The following is a 27992-nucleotide window of genomic DNA, read 5'->3' as shown; positions in this document are numbered from 1 at the left end:
CGGGTAGGAAAGGATTATTGGTGAAGTGAAAAATACTAAACTGGGCAAAACGGACAAACAGCTGTCTTTTAAGTGGGACCATTGCAGAGATTTGTAATAAGACCAAAGATACAAATAGACAGAAATCCCACAAATAATCGTCGATGAGCCATTTTCGCAGAAAAAAAACTCTCTTCGCAATGGAAAAATAGGCCACAATTTGAGTGAAAAATGTGAAAAAAGAAGTTTGCGAGGCCAGGAATAAGAAGTGCACGCGTAGATTCCCTAATTGACCACCGAATTGAAGTCGTTTCCGCGGAGTCGCAGCATCATCGTGCGTTTGCCAGCCTGTGTTGTTTGCCAGCGCCTAGCATCACATACACACCCACACGACCCGTAGATACAAGTCAGCAGCACACACGCTCACGCAAACGCACACAGACGCAGGTCTGGTCGTGTGAAAGCATTTAATTTAGTTAGTGCCACAGAAAATCGCGGAGTTGGGCGAATCCGCATCCAACTACACAAATTGGAAGCCAGCGAGTCACAACAGTGCTCTGCACTTTCAAAGAGCGCCGGAGAAAGAGAGAGTGGGTGGGGAGAGCCAGAGCGAGAGCGCCGATGGTGCCAACACCCAAGCACACCACTGATCTCGCAGCGAACACATAAACAATAAACAAACGGCGCGTTGCACGGGCGCAGTGAAAGTAACAGCAACGTAATCGTAATCGCCCCTAGCTGCAGTTCGGCTTCCATTCATTGCATTTAGCACGACAGTGCTCCCAGCGAAGTCTTCAACAACAACCCAGCGATAGCAGCCGCAGCCAAGTGCAACGCCGACAGCCGCGATGGGCAATTGTCTGACCACACAAGCAGGGGACGTCGATAAGGGCGCTGCCGATCGAATCAAGCTGGATGAGCCCCCATCCATTGGCGGGGTCGTAGGCGTGCCACAGATAGCAATGCCCTCGCACGCGGGCCAGCCTGCGGAGCAGATTCGACCGGTGCCCCAAATCCCCGAGAGCGATTCTGCCGGGGCTAACGCGAAGATCTTCGTGGCCCTATACGACTACGACGCTCGCACCGACGAGGACCTGAGCTTCCGCAAGGGCGAGCACCTCGAGATTTTGAATGACACACAGGTGAGTCAAGCGCAGACTAGCGGTGTTTGAGAATCGGAGAGTGTCGGAGAGCCGCCGAGACTCGGTTTGATTAAAAGCTAATAGAGTTTCAAGGTCCTTCTGATCGTCTTCTACCTTCTGTTGATAACAAGTCTGATAAAATTTCTGTATGCATATTTTTTAAACCTTCAACTTGGACGGAAAGAAGTTACTATCGGTCTGCTAAATGCCATCCAAAAGAGTTTGGGTTGAAAATCTCCATTACTAACTATAAACTGAACATTTGTAGCACTATTGTTATGATTTTTATTTTTAAACTCTGAAAATAATCATTATTCTTTGAGCGAAAAAGTAAAAATAAAGTATAATCCTTATTTTTGCTCAGAAATATCACAGAACTATATATTTGATTGCATATTTCCTTAGACCAAGTACGCAGGCAAAAATTAAGATTACGATTTTCCCGCAATCACTCCTCCGAACCACTAAAAATTGGATAAATCTGAAAACTCAGAAACCTGGCTCAGAAAATAATCGCTCAGGACAAAGCGGCTAATTTGTGATTTAAAAAAAAAAACTTATAATAACTACGGCCCCTGATTAGTAGAAGTTCAACGCTAAAGATCAATTAATAACACGTTGTTTAATAATAATGTTCTAACTCTCTGCAAGGTACTCCTTCATAGATACACTTGTATATCAAATACACAAAGTAAGAAATGTCACTCCAAACATTAGCTATTTGGAAAGGATTCTTCATGCCAAGATGCAAAGAACTTGGGTTCTTGGCTTCTACGGGTCTGCTGGAATCTATGAAGTGGCATCTGCTTATCGTCTATTGAAATTATTTTATGTGCCACATAATGCATTCTATATTCTGGAGTCCAACACGTTCTGGAGATATCGTTAGTGAGCTTCGCTACTCTCGGTAGCTCTCCACCTCCCATGGCTTGCGGCTTCTCTGGTTACTCCAAAGGAGAAAGTATAGAACTAGCCCTATTGCAACATTAGTGTTTGGGTGCGGAGGCAGTCACCTCTCACCCCGAAACCGAAATATTTATCTTGTGCATATTTTAAGATTTTACGTCAACTTAGCCATGACCACCTCAGCACCGAGGGAATGTAGCTGCTAAAAGTATGACGTCCGCCGCTGGCTGCTGGCCAAAAGTTGCGTATTCCCTCCGTAATGGAATTATGCTCGTATTCAGATTCCGAGTGACAATGGGAATTCGGCTTATGTATATTTGTTGTAATATTCTGAGAGATACTCAATGTTATCAACGGATATGTTGCAGAGACTAGAAGAGCTATTCTTTCGAATAGAAAGGGAAAACTTTTGCATTATAAGTGTTTGCAATTTTAATTGCTTTTATTTATCCAAGATAATAAATAGTCAGTTAGGCTTCAATCAAACTTATTCATTGGCGCTTAGGGATAGGTTTTCAAAAATCTGAGCACTACTAGATATAAGACCCTAGACTGGCACTGCCTGCTGTACTGTAACTACTGTTTCAACAGAACAGTTGAAACTTCAGATATAGTTACAGATACAGCATTAGTTTCGTTAGCTTTTGCTGATCTTGCCCCTAGAGTTGTATCCAAAACGAACATCATTTGAAAATTGACTAGCCAAACGTGAGCCCATAATTACTAAATTGTTTATTTTCACTTTACTTTTCTTTACTACGAATATATTTTTCTGTGCGTGCGGCACGATGCGTTGTTGGGGACTATGTTGAGATTACACCAAGAAAGAAGCTGTTGATGTAGCTTTGTGTTGAATAAAAAGAAGAAAATTCCCCCCAGACTAGTGTTTAAGAAAACTTATTACCCGAATTCCCAAATTAATCTAAAGGAAGATCAGTAGTCCCAAGTGCCGCCTTCAAGATCTGATTTAAAGCAAGTAGTTCTGGTAGCTGTTTAACTGGTAACTAAATTCTCAATATAACATATTTCATGCAAACTGCACTGCATACAAAACTCGGATAACAATTAAACTTATTAATAAATGTATCTTCTATATCCCAACAGGGCGACTGGTGGTTGGCACGCAGCAAGAAGACGCGATCAGAGGGATATATACCGTCGAACTACGTCGCTAAACTGAAATCCATCGAAGCAGAACCGTAAGTATATTTATACACTGCCTGGACATGCGTTTAAGATATATACTAAACGCTTAGGAACTTATTATCATAGTACCCTTAAATATTAAAAAAATAACTAAATGTGATAAGTAGACTACGCGATTTTTACATTCGATTTCGACATGGTTCTACAAAGCCATGTAGAGTATACATATTTAAAAAAATCTATTGTATACTTTTGGGGTGAATTTAAAAACTATTTTTCTTTTTCTTATATATTTTTTTTACCAGGATCAAAACAAAAGATCAAACATTTAAATTGAATATATATTTTTTAAATCTTAATACTAATTCCGCCATTAAGAAATAACTTAAGAGTCTAGAAATAGCATTTTTGCATCCTTTTAAACTACTCATATCTATGTCTATGGGTTTGGTTATATGCGTCTGATAGGTGACACCTACCTACCTACCTACCTACTAGGTGTATTTTTGAGGTGACTCTTATCAGTCTTGTCACCACCCTGAATGGAATAAATAAAAACAACTAAACGACAGCAACAAAGAAAGATGTTTAGTTTTTAAAATTCATTAATGAAATACATTATTTACTATTCGGCATAATCCCTTTATACGATTGTTCATTTTTATACCCTTGCAGAGGGTATTATAATTTTGGTTAGAACTGTATAACGCAGTGAGGTGACATCTACGACCCTACATCCCGGGTCGATATATGTATGCATGTCCGTCTGTCTGTTTTAACGCGAAATGGTCTCTCATTTTTGAAGCTAATAACTTCAAACTTTACACACATCCTGCTTTCCTTTGTACGCAGTATTCAAGTGGGAACCCCCGGCATCGGTAGACTATATCATAACTGCTATAACTTTGGTATTCTTTAAGCTAGAAACTTATCCGATTTACTAATTTACAGATACAGATTTAATTTTGAGGAAACTAATCCGAGTATAAGGATGGGTTTATTCAAAGTTTGTCAATTTTTTAAAATAAAACTAATCTGATCATGACTCAGAGACATACCCCTATATCCTTATATATATACATACATATATGCATTATACATTATATTATATTATATTTATGGAGATATGCGGTACAGGCTTGTGCAGGATCTATAATATTTTATTGGAATATGTATTTATTTCAATTATTTTATTAACCCAAATAATTAGCCTCCCGAGTTCGTATTTAATTTCGCAGAATAACTAAAGCAGTTGAACGACTGATCAAAAAAAAAGAAACTGACTTTGACATCACAGCTTAGCATTTCTGATAGCCCATAGTTGTGTATTTCAGTGGCAGGCAAGCGTTTTAATGTAACGTGAGCCCTTGTCGAACCAATTAAAGTTTTAACGATTTTTTACCTCGCACATATTATACTATAAGTGCTCACAAGGAGCCGCAGTCTCGAGTTCGATTGGAGCCAGCTTCGATTTCATTACAATTGGGCTCAAACGAAGTGAGCTTCGTTGTGGAGTATTTATTTATTGGCTAGATTATTATTTGCTGTTTGGACAAATGTTCTGGTTATGTTTCGTGTTTAATGTGTTTGACAATTAAGCTCCGGCTTTGAGACGTGCGCCGCGAGTGGCTGGGCTGAGCCTCTGAGTTCGAGTAATTGAAGTGGCCGTCCGGGCGGTGTCAGTGTCAAGTGCCCTAAACTTGACCCAATTCCGAGACAAGACTCTTAATTGCCTAGGAAGCTTCTTTGGGCCGAGATTCCGCTGGCACACACACATTCCGGCCGAGGCGATCATTGCATGTACCCAAATCGGGCAAACGCATTTCACATACTTGGAATGAAACCTTATCGAAATATTTGAAAGAGAAAAGAAACAGCTGCAGCTCGTCCGGTGGTGCGGTGAAGCTGGGCCTGGGCGTAGGGAAAGGTTCAAAAACCGGTAAATCGGTCGGTCGCCACAAAAAATAAATATCATTGGAGCCATTAATTACATTTATCTTGCCCTGGTCGCGTTCAACTGCAGTCGGGCAGTAGGCTACTTCGCGCTGGGTGAGAGCGGAGGGCATAAACATGCACTTCATGTAGCCTACGACGTTTCCTAACGTCTGCACTCTCACCTGGCATCTGGTCCACTGGTTTCAAGGCCATCCCAACCAATGTTACGCCCGAAAACCCCACCCGCGAACGCTGGTATTATTTTAACCTGATTGGGGGCAATTGTTATCCGCTTGCCTTGGTCTCTTACCCATATGCATAAATCAGCATTAACTGGCGACCGGTAAGTAGCAGGCTGTAGCCACAGATCCGCCGGGCCAGCTACAATCAGCCCTCGTTCAATTCATTTTATTTAAGAGTATTTGCTGTGCAGTAAATACTACTGTCATTCATTTAACTGTGCTTTCTTCTTTCTCCGCCTTAAGGACCGCCACTTCAACAGTTTTATTTTTCCGAGAAGTCTTATTGTCGCGCTCCCCGATATGGGGTTTTCGATTTCTGTTGGTCATGCAAGATGCCCCTTGGAGGCAGCGCGTATTACAGATTGTTTATATGTACTCTTGCATATGCAAATAAGTACCTTTCAAATAAGATACTGTCCCGATATAAGCTGTTCCTTCTAATTGTAGGAGTTCGGCTGCCTACTGGCGGATAAGTGTGTGACTTTTGTACATCGTAAGCCCTACTATAGCTTGGCAAGCGCAGTCGGCTATAATGCAGTGACGTCAACGCCCGGCGAGGTTCGATGTTTTCCCAGAAATCGCCAGAGCCGAGGCTGAATCTCGACTTCGATTCAGGTGAAATTTTTTTGGGAAATACACGGGCTGATGTGTTTGTCTTGTTTAACTCGGTTTGCTTCCGTTGATCAAAAATATGCTAGTAAGGCGAACCGATTGCAATGTGTGGAACGTTTTGGCAGTAAATTGCCAAGTGGTCATAAATAGCTAATAATATGCTTTGATGTCACACTGCCCCCCGGACTGCCAATGAGCGATCGGGCCGGACATCGCATCAAGATGTTGTGCGGGGCTCCAGTGTCCGATAGGAAGTTCTCTCTAGTTCGTTAACCCAAAACGTGGCCCAAAGAAAATACGTAGCAAACCACCCACAAACCTAAAGTTCCATTAAACCCATTTTTATTCGGATCCAGTTCCTCTCATAAATCACCAGCGAAAAACACTAATTCGCAAATCAGCTCATTCGCCAAATCCGAATTGTTGTACACGGTACTCGTGGAGTATAATAGGCCGTCTTCTGTGCAAACATTCTGAGAGTCTAAAAGAGCAATTATATTTTAAATAGCCCTAAATTTTGACTGGTGATTTATTTTGAGACCATTGTGCCCTAAATCGATGCCTAAAAGACATTTGTCCGACGGACTACACTTGTTTTAAGTATTACTGGGTATCATCTGGGTCGGTACAGAACTTTTTGCTTCTGCCCAAGCACTTAAAATCCAAGCAGCGTAAAGCCACTGCAGGCTTAAATCGAATTTTAGATTTATATTTGAGCAATTGTACTTTCTGAACAGTCACTCTCCATCAGTGTGATAGTGGGCTGTGATGTACGTACCCCGTATGTACATTTATCGATTTGTTTGTTTTCGTTTCCCTCGATTGTTTATATTGGATAATCCTCCATCTTCCGACACGGAAGACGACACCTGACGCAACGCTCAATTAAGATCCGCCGGCCCGCCCCTCCTAGAGTGCTGTTGTCGCCGCATGAGCTTTGTTCCGATTTGTGCGATTTTTGCTTTTGGCAGATTTCAATGTCAGTGGCACTAATTCATTGTATGCATATTGATTTGCCGCGTCTGATTATTAAAATGTATCGAAAAGCGATCAGATATTTGGCTGCTGATACCCATTTATGAATAATTGAGAAACGGTCGAGCCAGCGCTTTGGGCAGCAGTGTAAGCCAACCTATTGGTGGTGAAAACTTAATCGTAGAGTACTACGATTGGCTTTGTACATTGACCATGTCATAAGAGAGTGTCGTTGAACTCCGCGAGGATGCGCCAATTGGCTCACTTGGCCGGCCCGGCCGAGCTCTTTACAAATCCCTGCATGCATGGAGACCCGATTTAATTCATCGCTTTTTTTTTGAATCGTGTGACGTGCATGAAACAAAATTCGATGGAGTGGCATATTAAACAATGCTCAATAGAAGGCAGTTGTTCAAATAATGATAAACAAAGAGTGGGAGAGAAAGCCGCTGAAAATAATACACTCGTTCGGCAGGGATACCACGATTCTGGCCAAGATATACATTACGGGTTTTCCGGATCCGAGTTCTCAAAACTGGAGTACCTGCTGAAAGGGAAGGGTAGCTGGTGGCAACCAGCTGGTGAAGTCACGGGCAAGGTTCGATCGGAAGGTCAAACTGAATGATGTGACTAGCCAGTTCGATTGGCTTATTCGGTAGCTGGGGAAAAACACTGTGGCGGGCAACTAGCTGAGAATATGCTGATTAGACCTGCATTTTCAATTCCCGAAATTGTACAGGAAGCAAAATACGACCGTTAGCCGGACATTAGCTTGGAAGTAGTTGCTCAACTGGCTCCCGTTTGGATGTGGTAGAGTGAAGGATAAATCGGAATCTAGTAGGCGTCCGTTAGTGATACTTGTTAAGGAGTTTGAATCTCCCTTACTGTTGACTCCTATTTTTGGTACAGTATTTGATGGATTAGATAGCTTGGGCCTATTTCCAAACTCGTTAAACCCCGCAATTAAGAAGCTTTTGCCTCAGCCTTCTATAAATAGTACTCGCATAATAAGTTTCTACTTAAAAAAATATTTTTGAAATGTATAAGTTATGTCCCTGTTACCTGTTTGCTTACTAATTTTTGTTATTTCGTTTACTTTCAGGTAAGTCTACCCATTCAAATATATCTTTTATTCTGGAAGACACTTTAATGGAGTGTTAAATCTGTCGAGGTAATCTGTGGTGTCCGAGTACACTAGTAACAGTGACACACTCTTCCTTACTCTACTCCCACTTAGTTTAATAGTCACCTATTAATAATTACTTGGGGGATCTGCTCCTGTGCCTCTTCAGGCATCGGAAAACCATACGTATTCCACACGAATCCAGACTACAAAGCACATTTGCTTCCGATCGCTTAGCATTCCTTATCAATGACGGGTTCAATAGCGTTCACAACACCACACACCACACACTACATACTACATACTGCTTACGCAGCAGACACACCACAGCGCAGCAGTGGCATTTCGATTCACATAATTTGACTTCCAGAAACGCTACGTCGCCGCGTTATTTTTGATTTGTAAACAAATTTATACAACCTGACATTTTGTCAGTAAGCGCTCCAGCAGCGGGCTAATTATTTTCAACTCGCTTGATCTTTGCAATCAACGCACTTGTGACTAATTGCAGTCCCGTAATTGCTAAACGGTGCGCCGGAATCATTCATCTCGAAGCGATGCGATCTAAGAGCGCGAAAGCTGCGGCCGAGCGCCGAAGAGCGCGATCACCTGTTGGACTTCTTGGCCAGGTTATAAGAGAACGGCGGCCGCCAGATCGGGAGAGCAATGGCGAGAGCCGAGTGGAGCGGCTCACCTACACCGCGGCAGCAAACTTGGCTCAAATTGCTTTTGTATGGCTGGCTGGCTGACTGGCTGGCAAGCGGCTTAAACCTTTCTATAAAAATTTCATGAACGTATCAGTTGTCTGCGGAACGGTGCTCAAAACGGACGTGTTAAAGACAAGGAACATCGGTGCTACTCGGTGCGGTTTCTTTCGCGCCGACGCTATTGGATTCGATTCCGCTCGATCCGATCCGATTCGGAAATCAGTCAAGTACAAGTACATAGGAAACCCCAAATTGAATCAATCGCCTTAATCGCCTGCCGCGCGTCGCGTCGGGTTTCCTTGTTCGCGATCCACTTACGCCAAGCGCTGCCAAAAACTGGTTGCACGTCAACAACGCCTATACGACGAGGGAGCATTTGTGTTAGTGGCATACTTCTAACGGCCGCCAGTGTTGCCTTTGTTCGGCGGGCACTGGGCTCCCCAAGAAGAGCTCCGCAGCTCCATAGGTGCACTGCAATATGGAGCAGTAGTGCTCCACTGCGACAGAGAAGGTACGCTCGAGGTCCGAGGTCGGAGATCCGAAAGAGACGGAACCTGCCTGGGGAGCGGGCGCAGAACTTTCTATTTTCTTTACTGTTTCGCCGTGCTTCGCTGGTTATGCGACTACATTTTCTTTGACCTGGCCCGGGGTGGGCTGGCCAGCACGCCTAGCTGGTTGGAGCCAGATCGGAGTCGCCCCCGCCATCGAGTTATGCAACGCTTTCAAAAGTCGTCCTCAGGTTTGCGGGCACTATCGGTCGGTATGTGCTAAAATGCACAACTTCTCCGCCATATGAATGAATTTTGTGTGAATGTGGGTACGAAAGGGTAGCGCACATGGCTTGTTCGTTTTCGTACTTCCAATTTTGAACAGAGTACACGACTGCAGTTGGATACCTTGCTTTTTTCTAGCCACAATTCCAGCCGCAGAAACCATATCTATTTGCACTTACGTGACTTGAACAAACTGCACTATTCCGCGCATATTCTTCAAGCACCAGCTTATGCTTAAACTGGGGTTTATCTTCAGCGCAACTTGGAGCTCCACCTAGCAATTGGCTCGCCATTCCCCATTCCCCATTCGCCACTCGCTCGCCTTTATATTTCACGTTTTTCTTTTCGCATCAGGCTACCCCGGAGCACTACATTTCCTGTACAGTGACTCATGCCAGTCAGTCAGAGTCAGTCAACAGAGGCAGAAACGATAAAAACACAGATACAAAACACTCAGTTGAAAACACAACAAAATCGCTTTCAAGAAGGGTGTATGAGTGGCAGCGCCAGAAGAGCCACAGAACCGAACAACCGAAGATAGGCAGACAAAGCTAATTGTTTGGGGTCTTCGTCGTTCGTGGTGCTTTTTTGAATCCGAGTTGCAGCCTTTGCCACCAAAGTTTGTCGTTTTCGCACTCTTTGGAATTCGTTTGGCTACTTCTGGCTTGGAATATATTTGAATGTATTACAATTGAACCAAATTCGATTAAAAAGGACATCTTCATAAACAGACATACCTACATACATATATCTAGAAAATATTATTAAAATCCCTCTGCCGACATTAATAACACATAGGTATCTAATTTCCTCATTGTTTTCCCAAGTTCCATTTGTAGCTTAAATAAATATTTGAACTAGGGTGTTTTCTATCAACGATTGAATCGGGAGTTCCGGAAAAAGCTTCGCGCTGGATTAGCGTTTAATAGGCCGAGTGATGGCTGCCACTAATTTTAATCAGTGGTCTTGTTTCCATTGTGTAATGACCCAAATTGGGGCACAAAATCAAAAGCCAACGATTTTTAGTCGCCGATTCGGTTTATTTTGTATTTTGCTAGTGGCTGGCGGTCTGTCGTTCGCTGGCCGTCTTTTTTTGGTGGCCAAAAAGCTTACCAGTCATTTGCACATAAATAGGCGGCAGCAGCTCGCGGGCCATCAGAGTCTCAGCCGCGGAGTGGCCGTCTGTTGCCGCTGGTGCGGTGGTTGGGCTTGGACTTGGACTTGCGTTTGTTTTGGGAATAAAGTTAGTTTTCTTTTTGTCTCTGCGGAGAAAGTACCGGACCGAAACTTGAATTTAGTAGGCATCGATCTTCCCAGACTTCAAATACCTCCTCTCGCACTAATTAGTGGCGTATTATGTGGGGCGTCTTTAGCGTTTCAAAGCCGGGGGGCTGCAGGCGATGCCTTCGGTTTCATAATTCTGGATGATGGATATGCGGACGACGGCCCGCCGTGCCACAGTAGCACCAGCGGCATCTGGAGTGGCGTGTGCGACATGTTGCGGCAACAAATGTTGCAGGATGCTATTAAACATTCCATGGCAACAGCCAAGAGAGTTCGCTTTTGATTGTGTGGTCTGCACAAAAGCAAACAAACGGCTATGAGAAACCACAAAACCGGTTCGAATTGGGTCGTAGCACTTTTGAGTGCAATTGTTACCTTTTAAACCACAGCCACGGCGCAGCCATCGCACTCGACTTCACTACGCTCGCTTTGCAGCTCATTATGCTCGTTATTATGATGGTCTTGTTCGGTTTTCTTGGCACGCGCTACCATAAAAACCCAGCCAGCCCCACCACCTCCCACACAAGCAAACAAAAACAAAGCGAGCGATATTTTGTAATGACCATGTTTCGACTCTGTTAGCATAGGTCAGTCAGATGGTTGCGGTAAGGTTTGGGGGTCCGCTTCTGTTCGGCGGACCCTGCGCGGCCTTACCAGTGTAACCTCGCCGGTCCTAATGCCATCGGGCGCTGCTCAAGCTGTATGGGGCAGCGCCACAGTTTACACAACTCCAGGGTGGAATACATAAACAAACACGAACTAGTGGTTCTCGGCCACTGGTTGGCGAAAAGAGCACCTCTAGACAAAACACTCGACTGCGAGCAGAGCCAGAGCGCTTTCAATCTCCTTTCGAGAATCCGACATCGAGACGAGTTCAACAGGTTTTGTGGTCCGGCGCTGTTATTATGATTATTGTTGGCGTTAATCAGCGGAACAGCTGTTTCACTTCAATAATACTTAAATTTTGTTGATATTTAGCTCATACCCTATCGAAAGGGAAAGTTTGCAGCGTTTCGGATTCGATCAGTTAACCATATAGGGTTTCCCCCAAAAAGTGTAAGGCCCGGAGCTTTAAGAACCCAGTCTTGTTTACAAGATTGCTGCCAAACAGTATTACAATATAGAGATTTTCGAAATTGTGTAGAGATTTCATTTGTGGGTAAAATATGGAACAAGTATTCCCGGAACAGAGCATCCAAATGGGGGACTTACCTTGGAGCTCTATGCTGTGAGTCAGCCCCCCAAAGATGTGAGTTAAATACCCGATATTGGGAAGTCTCAGCGAAAAAATAACCGAAGATGGTGAAGAAACAGTTACGCCTTGATGCAGTCCATGATTTTTGAGTTTTGTTTTGCTGGTTTCTGTTTTCTGTTGACATTGACATTTGCTGATGCTGACAGAGTTTCATGACGTTGTTCGACGGCAGCGCAATCCGCCCGCATTCTTCGAAGTGGCCAGCTCATGGGCTTGGGCAATCCATTTGGCTGGGCCTGGTCTGGGTCTGGGTCTGGGTCTGCAGGCGTTCTCCTGTTGGTTTTCTCTGCTTCCTCGGCCGTCCTGTCTCAAGTACCCCTTTGTCGGCTCTTCAGCGAGCTACGAACTGCTACCTTGTGCGAATCGCAGATCGTATCTCCCTCGATCTCGATTGTTTTGGCCCCATGAGCAGATCAATGCCCAGCTGAAAGCCACCAGCGAACAAGGAACCTTCAACTTCACCGCTCGGCCAGTTTCTAAAAGCTCATCTTTTTTGGTCCGATCTCTGATCTGCTGCCTCGTTCGTGGGGGTCTGGGGTCATTGAGCAAGCCGCCGCGTGACATAATTGCTGCCAATCAATTCAGCCTCATACTACAACCCACAATAAATTAGCAACCAAATTTTCCATCGTCCGTTACGTATTCTGTGTGCATGAATCAGATGGCGTCCAAAAACATGTTTGTTATGACTATGGCATCTGGCATCTGGAATCTGGCAGGTAGCACTTGGCAGTTGGCAGTTAGCAGTTAGCAGGTGGCACTTGCCTATCAATTGATATTTCGGTGTCCAGTTATTTCTCTTCGGCAGAACGAAAATAGCCCCGTTTGTCGTCTTCGCCTAGACGGTATCTCGTACACGCATCACGTCCACTTCTCCCGCAGTTACGAGTAGTTGGTGATGCGTTCCGTCACATGCCATTCTCGTAAAGCATTCCTAACTCTACACACGCCAGCAAACGGTCTTCAAAACAATTCAAGGCTACGGTGGACACCTTTGTTTACTCTTTCTTTGACCACGATGATATAGAGCTTTATCTCCGAATTGGCGAAAAACTCAGACCTTAGTCTGGTGCCCACATCGTCCCCAGCGAAGTGAACGAAACAGTAAAGAAAACAGCCAGTTGGGACCGTCCCGAATCGGGTTCTCCGAGGCTCTCAGCTTTCTCAGCTAAATAGTTTTCTTTCTCCGAACAGCCGCTAGCCCAGCCACCGAAGCGATCCATCATGACAGCCATGCCCGTCGTGTGGTGCACCGACCCCAACTCGGTGAACAACAAGCCCACAGCCTTCGCCCTTCACGGCATCCAGTTGCAGGGCAATGTCACGGAGAAGCAGGTACACGCCCTCCGGGACTTGGTCAACGCCGCCGCCGAGGGCCGGCTCATCCTGCCCTCGGACGGCACCTTCACGCTGCTGGACAGCGGTCTGAGCATCGAGAGCTCCATCGTGCAGGGGCAGGATTCGCGGAGAAGCAGTCCTGTCGAGGCAGTCCAAGCGAAGAGTGCCAAGAATACCTACATTCTGATGCCGGTGAGCAAGGCGGAAGGCTCTTCCGGCTATAGGCAAGAAGATGGAGCCACGGGAGGAGCAGGGACGTCGTCCATTGCGGCCGCTGCCGCCCAGCTGGAGTTCCTATTGGAGTCGAAGTCTGAAGCGGACACGGATGCGGAAACGGAAGTCGGTACAGCCGGCTCTGGCGGGGAGATTCTGTACGAGCTCCTGTGCTGCGCCAAGTGCATGAATGAGCAGCGCACCGGACACATTGGATCGTGTTCTGGCCGGCGCCAGCAGCGCTGCTTGAGGGGTGTCGCCGGGAGAAGCAGCGAGTATGAGACGGTCAACGACTCGGCTACGTGGCAGCTTCAGCTGGATCCTGTGAGCATTGCCAGCAAGTACGCCCGCCGGCAGCAGCGCCACAAGCTGCATGGCACCGTCTCCATGGGCATCGCACGTAATCGGACCCATCGCCATCACAAATTACCCATGCACAGTGTTAAAATCTTTCATAATCGCAGCAGTTACACGCCACCAACCACTACAGCCCCAGCCACCACATTAGCAACAGCAGCATGCAATGTGGGCGGAGGCCGAGAGGTGTCGACAGTTCCGATGGCGATGGCGATTCCGAGTCCGAATCCGAATCCGAGTACGAGTGCGAATCCCCATTCCACACCCAGCCCAGCCACTAGAGCGCGCTGCGGCAGTGAAGCGTTTAGTTTGTTATTGACAGCGGCGCGATCTACATCGCTGGCAGCAACGGGAACGGGAACAGCAACAGCAACTGCATCGCCAGCACCAGCGCAGCCCCTATACGCAGTGGTTAACAAAACGCGCGACTCGACGGGAAGCGCCCAGGGCGAAGCCCACACCGAGGAAGTGCCCGCGACCGCCATGCTGGCCGTGGTGCCCGAGGAGCCGCCGCTGCCAGTAGTGGAAGGGCGTGACTTGATTAGCTTCGACGACGATCAGGTGCAGACTGACGGTACACTGGTGGGGGCTCTGAAGACGTCGCTCTCCGTGGACCTTTGCGCCCCCAACGAGGCGGACGCCTTGCTTGCCCTGCTGGACACCCCACCGCCCACGCCACCAAAGCCCTGCCCGGCCGGCAGCAACAGCTCGAGCCGTAAGACCAGCTTCGACTCCACCAGCACCCACAGCTCCATGGACTCGGGCTTCATGGAGATGCAGAACAAACTGGATGCCCTGGCTGCAGCTGCGGCGGCCGCGTCAGCGCCTACAGCAACAGCTTCGGCAACATGTTCGCAGGTTGAGGAAAAAATCACGCAACGCAACTACAAGGAATGCCTGACGCAGTCACGGAACCGGCGCAAATCCTACGAGGAGTTCAAAGCCATGTTCGCTGAACTCACCGCCGCGGAAGCTACCCATTCAGAGTGTTTGCCACCGGCGGTGGCAGCGGATGACGCAACAGCGGCGGGCAGCAGCTCTTCGGCACCACCAGCTGGCCAACCACTTCCACTTGCTTCCATTTCAGAACAAGAAACCAAGTCCAAAGGCACCCAGGTTGAGAGAGGCAAACCGGATTGCGCAAACGAGTTTGCCGCCAGCGCCGATGAAATGGATACCGGCGACGTTGACAGCGATGGCGATGGTGCCAAAGGGGATCTAACAGCAGAAGCAACCGCAACATCAACATCAACAGCAGAAGCAACAACAACAGGAACAGCAGCAGCAGCAGCAGCAACAAAAACAACAATGTCTTCTGTGTGTAGTACCACCACAGAGGCAATGCGAAAGAATTCCGATTTTCTATCGCAGATTCTTGATCACCAGTTTGCGGCCAAGGAGCGAGCCAAGGCGCACAAGCGTCGCACCTCGTACGAGGAATTCAAGCGTCTGGTTAGCGAAATCGAGCCCTCGGAATGTCAGGAGCCCCTGGCAGCGCCCCCCTGCCACAACGCCCAGACCGCCGCTGCGATCGCTCTGGCGGTCGCACCCACGACCACAGCGGCAGCAGCCTCGCCTCTGAAGCGACAGAACTCCCGGCAGCGCAAGAGCTTCGCCAGTTACTTTCTGCCCCGCCGGCACTCGACCAAAGAGCCAAAGACTGACAAGGAGAACATACCGCTGCACCAGCCGCGCGAGAAGGAGCTCCAGCAGCTGGCGGCCTACATGAAGATGCCGGCCCACAGGGGCAGCAGCTCCAGCGAGAGTTCTCAGTACCGGCGCAACTTCAAGATCTACGACAAGCTGGTGTACGGCACCATATACGACATAATCCAGCGCAAGAACGACATATACCAGAAGTACGATAAGTACATGACCTACGGAACCATCTACGAGATCCTGCACCGCAAGTCCTCGGCGTGCGGCGAGAGGTGGCAGCGCAAGAGCCTCAGCTCGATCCTGGAGGGCGGCAGGCCCTCGGGCGATGTCATATACGACATCGTCCAGAAGCGGGAGCGCGAGAAGCAGCTCCAGCAGCGAGCCATAGACTTCGTGGCCCAGCCGCCCACCAACGAACTGGCTATCAGTCCAAGCCACAGGTACGGAACGCTGTACGACATTCTGCAGGGCGAGAAGTTGGACGCCCCGGTAGCGGCAACCAGCCCATCAATACCAGCTGTGAAAGCAACCCGCTTCGTGGTCAGCCAGGTGGCAGAGTACAACGTACTCACATCGCCTGCGGAGCAGAGCGCGGCGACAGACACGAGCGTGGTGTCCGGCAAAACCAGCAAGCCCACGAAGATGCGCCGTCTGTCCCACATCCTCAGCTACTCCAGGGCCGCCAGCGAGTTGCCAGAGTCCCAGGAGAGCCCTGCACAAGAGGGTGCCAAGCAGAAGCCGAAGCGCAGCCAGGCCAAGCGTCGCATCGGCGTGACGAACCTGCTTCTGCCGCTGGACTCGGAGGAGCTCTACACCCGCATCATTGCCCAACAAAAAAGTGGCTACAAGTCGGAAAAGGAGGGCTGTGTGGATCCGGATGCAGGCGCAGAAGTGTGCGGGGCAGGGGGCAGCGACATTGAGGCGGAGCCGTTCTCTCGAAGTGCTCTGACCAAGTCCAGCTCCCTGGACGCCATCTCTCTGTCGGCTGCCACATCGCCGGCCGCCTCGCCCTCACCTCCGCGCATCCGCCGCAGCCTCAAGCAGCACCGGTGCCTGCATCTCCGCCAGCAGCCACCACTGACCAAAAAGCACTCCTTGGACAACTGCCTTCAGTCGGGGGCAGTAGCTGCGCGACCGGTGCAGCCGCTGCGGCGCTGGTCGAACCAGGCACCGCTCAAGTGCCACTGCCAGGACTCCATTGCCAAGGAGGCCGCAGCTCCTCCTGCCCCTGGGTCCGTCGCCGACCGCCTGCATGCGTGTCCCAACTGGAGCGCCGCGGGCAGCCAGAGCCCAGCTATCACAAAGTCCAACGGCCAACCCGCCGCTGCGATAGCGACGGCGACCAAGAAAGGCAAATCGCGCCGACTTTCGGAATTTACGCGCGGTGAATTTTTAAATGAAAAATCGTAAGTTTAGCCTCCTAAGGCCCCTCCCGCTCCCCACGCCTCCCCTTCTTCTTGCTAGCTCCACCCCGTCGAATGCAATCTGCGTATTGTCTATTAATTTATTTATGATTAGAGCATCGCCGCGAATCGGACTGTCTGTACACTTTGTCATGTCGTTTTCATCGAATCGGAAATTTCATTAACAAATGCCCGCATCAGGGGTTGTCACAAGTACATAGCTTCTAGGCCCAAAAGTCTCCGGTTATGGGGATAACCCGGCAATGCCCACTTCCAGGGACAACCGACGGCTACCTCGCCCAGATGGTGAATGCCAAAACTCTGCTCTGCAACCGAAATCCGTAACACATGCAGACAACTTCAAGGCCAAAGCGATTCAAATTGGTTCAGCGTGTGGAATTTGCATATTAATGCCGACACCGACAAATATTCGCACCAGTGTACCAATGTCCAAACACTCATTCGAGTCAGCTCGAACCAAACTATCCGCCAGCCAGTTCGCCTGCCGCCCACCTGTGTGCGGGCACTGTGTGCTGGTTTGGAAAAAAACCAAAATTGTCGCGGTGGTGGCCGCCCCATGAACTCTTTCCCCTTTGGCTCTCAGCTGTGGGGCGCAGAATACTTTTCTTGCTGGCACCCACCTCTGAGTGTCTATTCCATTCCTGGGTTCTATCGGCGATTCACTCAGTGGGAAATATTTCGCATCGAATCTTGAGTCAGACTTCAGCCCACAACTGGTGCTTGCTCCTATAGACCGGCAGCTTGCTATCGTTAATAGCTTCGGCATTACTCAGCGCTGCTTCTAATTGATTTTTCCCAACCAGACCAGATTCCGGCCTGCGGATTGCGATTAACGCTTCAACGTAACTGCAACACATGTGTGGCGCATTCCAGTGACTAGTTCCCAGTACATTGGAGAGTTCATGTACGCAAATAGTACACAGTTCTCAGGACTGGACTAACTTCTTAAAAAGAAGAGTGTGCAGATTCTTGCCTTTGAAGGAGCTAACAAAAATGAATTTTACCCGAAGCGAAGTCCCCATTAGTCGCTATCGCTCGCCATGTCAACGGCTGAAAATGGCAGTCAGTGAGAGGCATTGCTTTCCATTTGATTATGCACCTTGGGGGGCGCAGCTGGACTCCGCCAGCCCCCAAATTAAATAACCATTAGAAGTGCGCCAGAACCCGGCATTAGTTGCGCTGCAAAAGTTGTCGAAAAGCGCCATCGACAATGGGAAGAGCCTTATGTAAACGTGGCTATTAAACCCGCAGATACTGAGCTACAAAGCGGACTGGGCGCGGCCAGTGTCATCCAAGCGGCCACCCGTCTCCCTGTCCGTAGTGGGGCTTGCCTCTCCAGGGCTCGTTGTATAAACACGGGTTTCGAATGACATGCGTCGGGGCAGAAGTTTTCTCTAATGATGTATTTCAGGTATGGACATTAAGTATTCGCAAGGCAAGCCCACGCCAGCACTCTATTCTCGGGGCCCTGAAGCGGAACGCAGCTTCGGACTCGGACCTGCCCAAAAGATGAACAGACCGATGTTTATTTCGCTTCGTTGTTTGTGCCGTTGACACGATACGGTATACGTGTATTCGAATCGACTCTGAATCATGGCTTGTTGGCTGGCTCGTCGCTGATTTCAATCAATGGCCGGCCACAACAATTTCGCGAGCATTTGCGCAGAGTCGCGTGATGGGACATGGGATATGGGACTAGCGTTTAGAGAAGAACAAAGTTGCAAGCCATACCCGCCGGGAAAGCAAATTCCGCTGAAAAGGCAGCCGGAACTCGGTAATTTCTCAGCCACCCATTTTCTATTTGTGCGCGTGTTCGATGGCTATCTTCCTCCGGTCGGTGCCAGGGTGCATCGTTAACAGCAGCGCCACAAGACGGCGGTCGACGCTCTGAACGATTCTGGCCAAGCAGCCTCTTCCACGGAAGAGGAGCACGCCACAGCACCACCACCAGCATAACCTAGCATTAACAAATTATTTCTCCATGAAACCAAATCTATTGCCCCGGACTCGACCAAACCAAACCATTCCTAGCCGGTCTGGCTCTGGCCTGGCCATATTTATTTTTAGATGCACCGAACTGGTTACGTCCCAGCTGCTCACCGTCCGTCCGTCAGTCCGTCGGTCCGTCACGATGTCTGCATTGATTTGGTGTTTGTTTCGCACGAAGTAGGCAGCAAGTGCTGCGAATCGTTTGCAGTTTGCTCCATCTTGGGCATCCTGTCCAGCCCGCAGTCTGGCTCAATTAAATGTATCCCTGCCCGGCAGTCGGAGCCCGCCTTTCGTATCATTGTTGCCATGTAGCATGTTGCCATGTTGCCAGGTTGCCAGGTTGCCATGTTGCGAACCAACTAGAAAAACTGCATTTGAGCAGGCACATTGTTATTATTCCATCTACATCCATCCGTCTATGCGCCGCAGCGTGTGTTTACTGGCCCCGCACTCTGGAAATTCGTTGCTATCGGCGCCATCCAGCAATTATGCTTGCCTCCAATCGGTTAGACTTGCAGCGGCCAGGCTTTGCTGGTCTGCTTTTAAAAATAGACGCACTCGGGCCAGTTGTGGTCCACAACTGTCAATTGTCGAATACCTCGCTCCGAGCTATGCACCAGTAGCTGGATGTCGGAAGCGAATGAAAGCAATAGATAGTTGGAACTTGGTCCTATTTCAGTCAAAAGACATCAACGAAAGTTCCTCCACGGTCCATAAATCTATGGATTATTTCTATGAGATCTAAAATTCCCTCATTAATATTAATGGAAATTTACAGATTTCCTATTTCCTAGAAATATTGGACATCTTTAATACTAATAACTAATAATAACAACTAATAATAACAATTATTTATTGGAGTTTCCGCGTTATATCGGCAAAAAAATTGTTACTTTGAATATCGATTCGGTTATGAATGGCAGTGGCTATTGCCTTAAATCTCTCTCTACCAAGATTATAACTACCTTAGCCGATAAAAAGTGGTTGTTTATTTAAACAGTTTACCATTTCTTTGACACAAATAGATTTTTGAATGGTTACGCGGTCGCCAACTGATTTACGAGAGAAGCTCGTGAATGTTCATCAAAAAGCAAGGGAAAAACTTACTTTATAGAAGTATTCAAGTAGCTCAAGAAGCACTAGAGAAAGGCTATGGAGCTAGTGGGTGCAGACGACCAAACTATAAAAGTATGTGCGCCCAGCACAGAAGCTGCAAGGGTCGGGAAAGCCCCCATTGCCGAAATGGAAATTATACAAATCAGAGCTCTACAAACAGTGGCCCACCCCGCTGGCGTTGGCCCCCCAATTAGCCGTTTCTGCGTTATGCATCGACTGCGCGACGGTTGCTCAGGTGCTTCTAATTAAGTATGGAAAATAAATGTGTATGGTATGCGGCGGATGTTGGGGCTCTGCGGCCACCGGCCAATTATGGAGAAAGTGACAGTGCAACTGCCAGACTGCAGGCCGGTAACCAGATCCATTTTCTGTTGCTTGACCAACAAATTGTGCGGAAGGGGAACTCTTGGTATGCGAAGCAAAAATTCAAATTAGCTTCAAAGCTCAGCTATTCTCTTAACTTGTATCCAATTAGCATACGCCAGAGGGGCTGGTCTCTAAGGATGCATCCAGATGGGCTGGACTCTAGGCCGCCACTTAAGGGCCATCAGGCCGCGACCCAAACCGATGCACTTCATCTTGACCTACTCCATTAAATTGGCAAAGACAAGCCGGGAGTAGGAGCACAGAGCCCCCGACAAATTGGCAGCGCCAAAAGTGGCTGAACCGTTGCTCTAGCGAACGTTGCCAAAGATTTGCGGACTCCAGTCCAATTCTGGGCAACTGAATGGCATATGTGAGGCAGAGACCGACGGACAGGCGCTGCAGAGCAGCAGACTCTCTGGGCCCGCTATCACATGTCACTCCAGTGGGCACGTTAAGTGGGCTGACTGAGTTCGGGGCCAGCAAATTGGGGGCTGGCACCATTCCCCCAACTGGGCCAGAAATGTGTGCGCCGCCAGGGTCCTCGGTGGCCCCCGAGCCAGACTGGCACATGCCCGATGGAATTGATTCGTCAATTAATCTAATTTTAACCCAAACGCGCATGTTCGCCCATGTTGGCTGGTTGCAATTAAGTTATCAGCCGCAACAAGCCAAACTCGTTGCTCCAAGATTAAACAAGCGCCTCGCCAACATCCATCCATTAGCGATGGCGGAGAAAAATCCCTGACACGCCCCGCGCGATGCAGCGGCTATTTTAAGCCAAAATCAAATTATATTGCGTTGCCTCGTTTAAAAATAGCGCCGTTTGCGCCGACCACGTCTATCTCTAAGGGGCTGCACATGCGCTTTGGACAGCCATGTTAGCCAATCGGGCTTTGGCCTGCTGCTGAAGCTGCCTAGTTTGGTCTGTTCGCCACCACTGGCATGTAGTGGGTCTGGCTAAAAATAAAGCCTCGTTCTAGGCCGAAAAATGAAAGACAAGCGACTGGCTCACACACAGCTTCACTGGAGATTAATTAAAGAATGTATTACTTTTAGCCCCAGTTCAGTTAAAGAATATTGTTTATTTCCTTTTATTAAACAGCTCCTGAGTCTGTGCCATCACTACTCAGTTTATATTAAACTCTATCTACTGATAGAAAATACTTCTACCAATTTTAACAAAAATGTAAGCTTTGTACCTCTAACTTTCACATTGTTGTGCTGATTTTAGAAGCTTTGTGCCAATATATGAAATATATATTCTTTGAGCACAAATGCAGTTCGGGTAGCATGTTTCTTTCTTCGTTTTCAGCCAGGCTGGAGGAGGTTCGGCAGATGGCCATTGCGATGAAATCGTGGTGCACATTTGAGTCATGCAGGCCCAAAAATGGTCGGAAGAGGCTACAAATGGTCGGAAGAATCTATGCATTTGCCAACTGACTTGAACACAGGCAAGCTATTGGGATCTATTGGGAGCACTGACTGGTGCTGCTCCGAGATGGTGCATCCAATGCATCTTCTGAGCGCATTGCAGTTTGGAGCTTGGGTAGCTTTTGTGAATCTTCCTCTGATTAGCTCGGCAATTACTCTTGGAAGTCTCTCATTCCGCTTACCAACATATACCCCCAATGGCCCCGAGTCAACGCAGCACACACATTTTCGCCGTGGACGGCAGACGCTGTAGATTCGGCCACGCTTTTGTCATCATCCGTTATCTGGTTTTCGTCACGATTTTGAAAATGTGAATTGGACTGTTATGTAAGAGAGCTGTCACACACACATTTTAATTCGCCGCCTCCTGCTGGCGCGGTTGCTCTTCAAAATGATAAAAGAAAAATAGATGAAGAGGCAGCCAGGCAGCGATCCCAGTTACTTTTTGTATTAAGGTCAATGTTAATGCTGTGACAAATGGGATCGAAATCGCTCAAATATTGCCAATTCATGCCAAGCGGGCGCTAGAAAGGTTAGGAAGATGAAGTTTGATCGCTTCTAGTGGATTTAAACCACCCGCTTTGCTTCCGATACTAGATTTTAAAAACTGACTAAATCGCCATTCCGAACACGCCTCCAAACGCATCACTTCCGAAATAAATCTCCCCAAGCGCAGTTATGGCTCTCAACAGTTAATTCCGATGGGAGTAGCCATTAAAGCGTGTGTACTACGTACAGGGGCAGGCCCAACCGGCTAATGACTAAACTATAACTGGGGGACTGAGCAAAAAGAACGTAGAACTCGACATTGACAGCACGTCCCAGATGATGCAGCTCCGCAGCGGCAGTCTGTGGGCCTCCCCCACATGTGCCTAAGTATCTGCTTCCCATGTGGAGAGTGAGAGTGAGTGGGAAGCGGAACAGTGTAACCTCGATAGATCGTTTTCCTTAATAAACTCGCCGATTTATGGTAGCCACTCGAACAGAACAGAACGGAACACTATCCATTTTGTGCCTTCGTCTACCTCACATTTTAAATGGTTTTCATCGTCTGTCGTACTAATAACTAGCTTTCGCCGTTTGTCGCTTTCATTGCAGCTGGTACTTCCGCAAAATAAAACGCATTGAGGCTGAGAAAAAACTTCTACTGCCAGAGAACGAGCACGGTGCATTTTTAATTCGTGATTCCGAGAGCCGCCACAACGACTATTCGCTATCAGGTGCGTGCCGTACAAGGCATTCAATTGCCCTGGCATTAACATTATTTCGTTATTATTTTATATTAATGTTTGAATGCCTTTGCAGTGCGGGATGGCGACACGGTTAAGCACTATCGCATCCGACAACTGGACGAGGGCGGCTTCTTCATTGCCAGACGCACGACGTTCAGGTAAGTGTGACATGACCCACCCTTTCACCCCAATGCCCTTTCTAACTATGTGTATTTCCCTCCAACACAGAACCCTGCAGGAACTGGTCGAACACTATTCCAAGGACTCCGATGGCCTGTGCGTCAACCTCTGCAAGCCCTGTGTCCAGGTAATGTTTCGGGAAAGTCTCCACGAAGTACTTAACATTTGCCTTGGTTTAATCGCGCATTTTGCCAACTGCATCCCCATGCCAACTGGGCGTGGGATGCCGACATTCGCATTTAACATCATTCCTCATTGCTGACTTTGAATGCCCAAATGTATATACTAAAGAGATTTTATATTTTCCTGTATTTCTCACATTTTTCTTTGGTCAACACGAAATTATGTTTGTGAAATGAAATCCTTACAAACTGAAAATCGCAAAATACTAACAAAACCAATAGACAAATTCTTTTTCGGGTGTCTTTGAGGTAGGACTACTATCTTAAAACATTATGATGTGCGTGTGTTTATTGCCCATTGACACAGCAGTTCCAACCTAGACTCCACTCTCTCACCGCCAACCAACACCTTCACGATTTAAATTATCCGATCATGTTTCATTAGCCTGTAACTGAGTGCAATGCCAAATCCCTTTCCATCCGTACAGGCATACAGTCAGCGTTCAAAGCTAAAGTTCAGTCGAGGCGATCCCTCGCTCGCTCCACCAGCCACTGAATTCGACCATGTCTCTGCGACCATGTCGTCGAGTAGCCCGGCAAACCAGCAAAGGGAAACAGACTAGTTGTACGTTGAGCGCTATGTAGCGGCTAATATTTTTTTGCACTCTGACTGTCTAGCTTTGAACCCAATATAAAATATTTACCATGTCACCTGTCAAGCATTCGAACAACTGTAAATAAGGCCTAAGTGTACGCTACAAACTCATTGCTCAATTGGCACGACCATTTCGTCAGCAGAGGCAGTCGAGCCTAGACGACATATTCGCACATTTTTAGGAGACAGTTACTAACTATCTTGCTATCACATCGCAGATCGAGAAACCCGTCACTGAGGGACTCTCGCACCGAACTCGCGATCAATGGGAGATCGACAGAACATCCCTCAAGTTCGTTCGCAAACTTGGCTCCGGACAGTTCGGCGACGTCTGGGAGGGACTGTGGAACAACACAACACCCGTGGCCATTAAGACTCTGAAATCGGGTAAGTGCGGGGAGTGCGATGCATCACACTCACTCATGTGGACTCATTGCGAATATGGACTCATTCCAGGCACCATGGATCCCAAGGACTTTTTAGCCGAAGCCCAGATCATGAAGAAACTGCGCCACACCAAGCTGATTCAGTTGTACGCGGTATGCACTGTGGAGGAGCCCATCTACATTATCACAGAGCTGATGAAGCACGGTTCACTGCTGGAGTATCTCCAAGGTATGCCGATCGGCTATGACCGACACATCACATCTCCTAAAATTTTCAGCTTGCATTACCGAAATGGATCCGATCATTTCGCGCACTCTTCTCCTGCTCCGCAAATCAGCCAACAACCACTCGCTTATCATGTCATGACAACTGAGCTTATTTTTGTTTTTAATATCTTTTAGCCATTGCAGGCAAGGGTCGCAGCCTCAAAATGCAAACTCTGATTGACATGGCGGCGCAAATAGCAGCCGGTATGGCCTATTTGGAGTCCCAGAATTACATCCACAGGGACTTGGCGGCGCGTAACGTGCTTGTTGGCGACGGCAACATTGTCAAGATAGCTGACTTCGGCTTGGCCAGGTAAGTTCAAAGAGAAGTATTGTATAGGATATTATAAATTTTTCGAAACTGGATAGCTTTCGCAGCTATCGGTATCCTTTATACATATGGAGTTTACTGTATATAGGATCAGAACTCTTATATATTTCTTTGTTCTCTATTTATTTTTGTATGACGTTAAAAGTTCTCCCAATTTTAAAGTCAATTTGTCATTTACCCACGCAGTTCAATTTTGTTTCAAAGATTTATACGACTTCATGGGCGTCAGTTCATGATAATGTTTAAAAGTTTCGATGCCAAACTACTCAAGCTATCTTGGGCGGAGCCGCAGCTGGCAGCTATTAGCTGTAGTTGGCAGATCCATATGATATTGGGTATAGTATTTCATTCATTGTCCCAAGATAAAGTCCATAGTAAGTTCCATCCTTCTAACTTTAAAAACTCCAAACTTTTGGCATTCCCGACCAATCAGTTATATAGCAGCTATAGGATAAAGTCGACTGATTCCGGCCGTGCCGACTTATATACTACGTGCAAGAAAAGAATGATGTGTGGAAAGTTTGAAGTCGATAGCTTTAAAACTGGCAGACTAGTTTACGTAAATACAAAGAGACAGAATGAAAATGCTCCATTATTAGCTGAACACCTTTATCTTAGATCCGCTCTATCAAGAAATTAAAACGTTTGGAATCCCTACATTTCAGACTTATTAAGGAGGACGAGTACGAGGCTCGAGTTGGTGCACGCTTCCCCATCAAATGGACCGCCCCCGAAGCGGCCAATTATAGCAAATTTTCTATAAAATCCGATGTGTGGAGCTTTGGCATTCTGCTCACTGAACTGGTCACCTACGGACGCATACCATATCCCGGTGAGTCAGATCTTCATTTCCGGTGCTCGAGCAGCCTAATCAATGTTCTTATCTTTATCAATGTTCGGCAGGCATGACCAACGCAGAAGTCCTCACGCAAGTGGAGCACGGCTATCGCATGCCGCAACCTCCCAACTGCGAACCACGCCTGTACGATATCATGATTGAGTGCTGGCACAAGGACCCGATGCGCAGACCCACGTTCGAGACGCTGCAGTGGAAGCTGGAAGACTTCTACACTTCCGATCAGAGCGACTACAAGGAAGCACAAGCCTACTGATAAATGCTTAACGGGAGCACGGGTGCCGCCGCCATCCGTGGGGAGACGCTAACAAGCTGCACATGATCACCGGGAATCCCAAAACGGACAATTCGTTCTAAGTTATATGTACTTGAGTTCTGCACAGGTTGTCTATGTCTGCAAAGTCCGACCGTGGCTTCCGACGGGGGCGAACGGGTGTCGGGTCTGCCAGTCTTGACTGGCAACCCTAAATGATATGATTCACGTTATTAGCGTTTAAGCTAACAAATATTTGCTTAACTGGAAAGTGGACTCGATGTTTGACTGCAAGTGCAAGTGCATTGGTTAATTTGTATTATTGGTGGATAGTGATTTTGAAAAATGTTAAATTCGTCTTTATTGTTTAGGTATGACAAGCATACTGATATTTTCGAACTGATGCGTTCTGGTACACTTGTAATGTTTGCCGATTAATATATCACATGTATTATTATTCATATAACGCATATAGCATATACATACGTGCATACACACTTATATATACGAACACATATATAAATATAATTAGGTTTATAACCATGTAGTCAGATGTATGCCTAGACCCCCTTATTATTCGATATGCCTGAGCATAGTTCCCCCGCCCTACTTTTATTAGTTAATAAGCCGATTGGAGATCGACATTTGCAGTCTGCAGATGTGAAGGAAATGTTTCACTTTTAGTAAATTCATTACGTACGTGTCTTACCCCCAACACTCATTCGACATTATCAACGACTATATGCCTAATCACAAACAGAAATGGTTCAAAATCAACACAAACGCCACTCATCAAGTGCTTGCAAGACGCGTTGTGCTGTAGGCGACCAACACCATATGATTAATGTTTTAGTTTAATTGTAATTCTTAATCATTTTATAATATTCTGCATATGATTATCTACGCGCATAAACACATATGAAACCATGTACCCTTAGAATAACGCAAATAAAATTTTCTTAATTTATACAAATTATACAAATTAATTGAAAACACGAAAGAGAAGAGGTGCAGGAATCAGGTCGTTATTAACATTTTTTTTATTTTATTTTGGTGAGTATTTTCCGAAGCGAAAAACTTGGCAGTGCTCTTCCACAAAAATCGACATGATTGTAACAAAGTTAGAAGCCTAATCTACCCGATAAATGCATTAATTGAAGGCTGATTTTTTAAATGCACGTTAACCTTAGTATGAGTTCTTGTTCGAGCTGTAAAAAGTACTCTTCAATTCGACTTTTAATCCGACTTGTACTGTAATGCACAAAGTAATACACATATGTATGAATGTTTATTTATATGAAAGCCGTAACATGGCACTCCAGCAACTTAAATCAAAACATAACGAGTTCAGCGAACTGTTTGAATTGTTTATCCAATTTTGATAGCCACCAAGCCCCATAGCCACTTATCGCAAGTAACAAAAGCAGTCATATTTAATATGTATGTAAAGAAAATTCAATAATCACGAAGTACTCTTTTTATTAGAACCACAATTCAAACTTCAAATTGGCGCAACTCTCATCCAGAGCGGGCTCTCAATCTAAGTAATCTAGGATGTAAGAAAATATACGAAATCTATCCGATTAATATATAAATGGATATGTATATATATATATGTATACTATATATATGTACATATACTATACATAAATAAAATAAAATAATTATTTTTAACCAAGGCTTTTGATTCGGTGCAAGCACCATGTATGGGAATTGTGACTACAAACTAAATCAAAAT

General features: G+C 46.8%; 1 protein-coding gene across 3 annotated transcripts; it reads left to right on the top strand.

Moving 5' to 3' along the window:
- The first annotated feature begins 64 nt into the window (after positions 1 to 64).
- Positions 65 to 27232, top strand: LOC6493905 (tyrosine-protein kinase Src42A). 3 transcript variants are annotated; one of them, XM_001961319.4, is made up of 10 exons: positions 65 to 1121; positions 3132 to 3226; positions 23071 to 23192; positions 23278 to 23362; positions 23433 to 23511; positions 24380 to 24548; positions 24618 to 24776; positions 24950 to 25127; positions 25811 to 25977; positions 26049 to 27232. In XM_001961319.4, the coding sequence occupies exons 1-10, from the start codon at positions 828 to 830 to the stop codon at positions 26255 to 26257; spliced, it is 1557 nt and encodes a 518-aa protein (XP_001961355.1). In that variant the 5' UTR covers positions 65 to 827; the 3' UTR covers positions 26258 to 27232. The 3 variants fall into 3 exon arrangements, with proteins under 3 accessions (XP_001961355.1, XP_014762457.1, XP_014762458.1); XM_014906971.3 differs by lacking the exons at positions 65 to 1121; positions 3132 to 3226 and adding exons at positions 9142 to 9278; positions 13274 to 17052 and having other exon boundaries at positions 24959 to 25127; XM_014906972.3 differs by lacking the exons at positions 65 to 1121; positions 3132 to 3226 and adding exons at positions 9142 to 9278; positions 13274 to 17052.
- The last annotated feature ends 760 nt before the right edge of the window (positions 27233 to 27992 follow it).

Source organism: Drosophila ananassae, chromosome 3L (genome assembly GCF_017639315.1).
Source record: "Drosophila ananassae strain 14024-0371.13 chromosome 3L, ASM1763931v2, whole genome shotgun sequence".
NCBI lineage: Eukaryota > Metazoa > Arthropoda > Insecta > Diptera > Drosophilidae > Drosophila > Drosophila ananassae.
This window is presented reverse-complemented; position numbering and strand designations above follow the sequence as displayed.

What these genes read in the sequence shown, in the direction of transcription:
- LOC6493905 (XM_014906972.3), top strand. Translation starts at nt 13,304, where the DNA reads ATGACAGCCATGCCCGTCGTGTGGTGCACCGACCCCAACTCGGTGAAC. An exon ending in GCCAGACGCACGACGTTCAG is followed by an intron (nt 23,363 to 23,432) that starts GTAAGTGTGACA and finishes CCTCCAACACAG; the next exon opens with AACCCTGCAGGAACTGGTCG. An exon ending in TCTGCAAGCCCTGTGTCCAG is followed by an intron (nt 23,512 to 24,379) that starts GTAATGTTTCGG and finishes ATCACATCGCAG; the next exon opens with ATCGAGAAACCCGTCACTGA.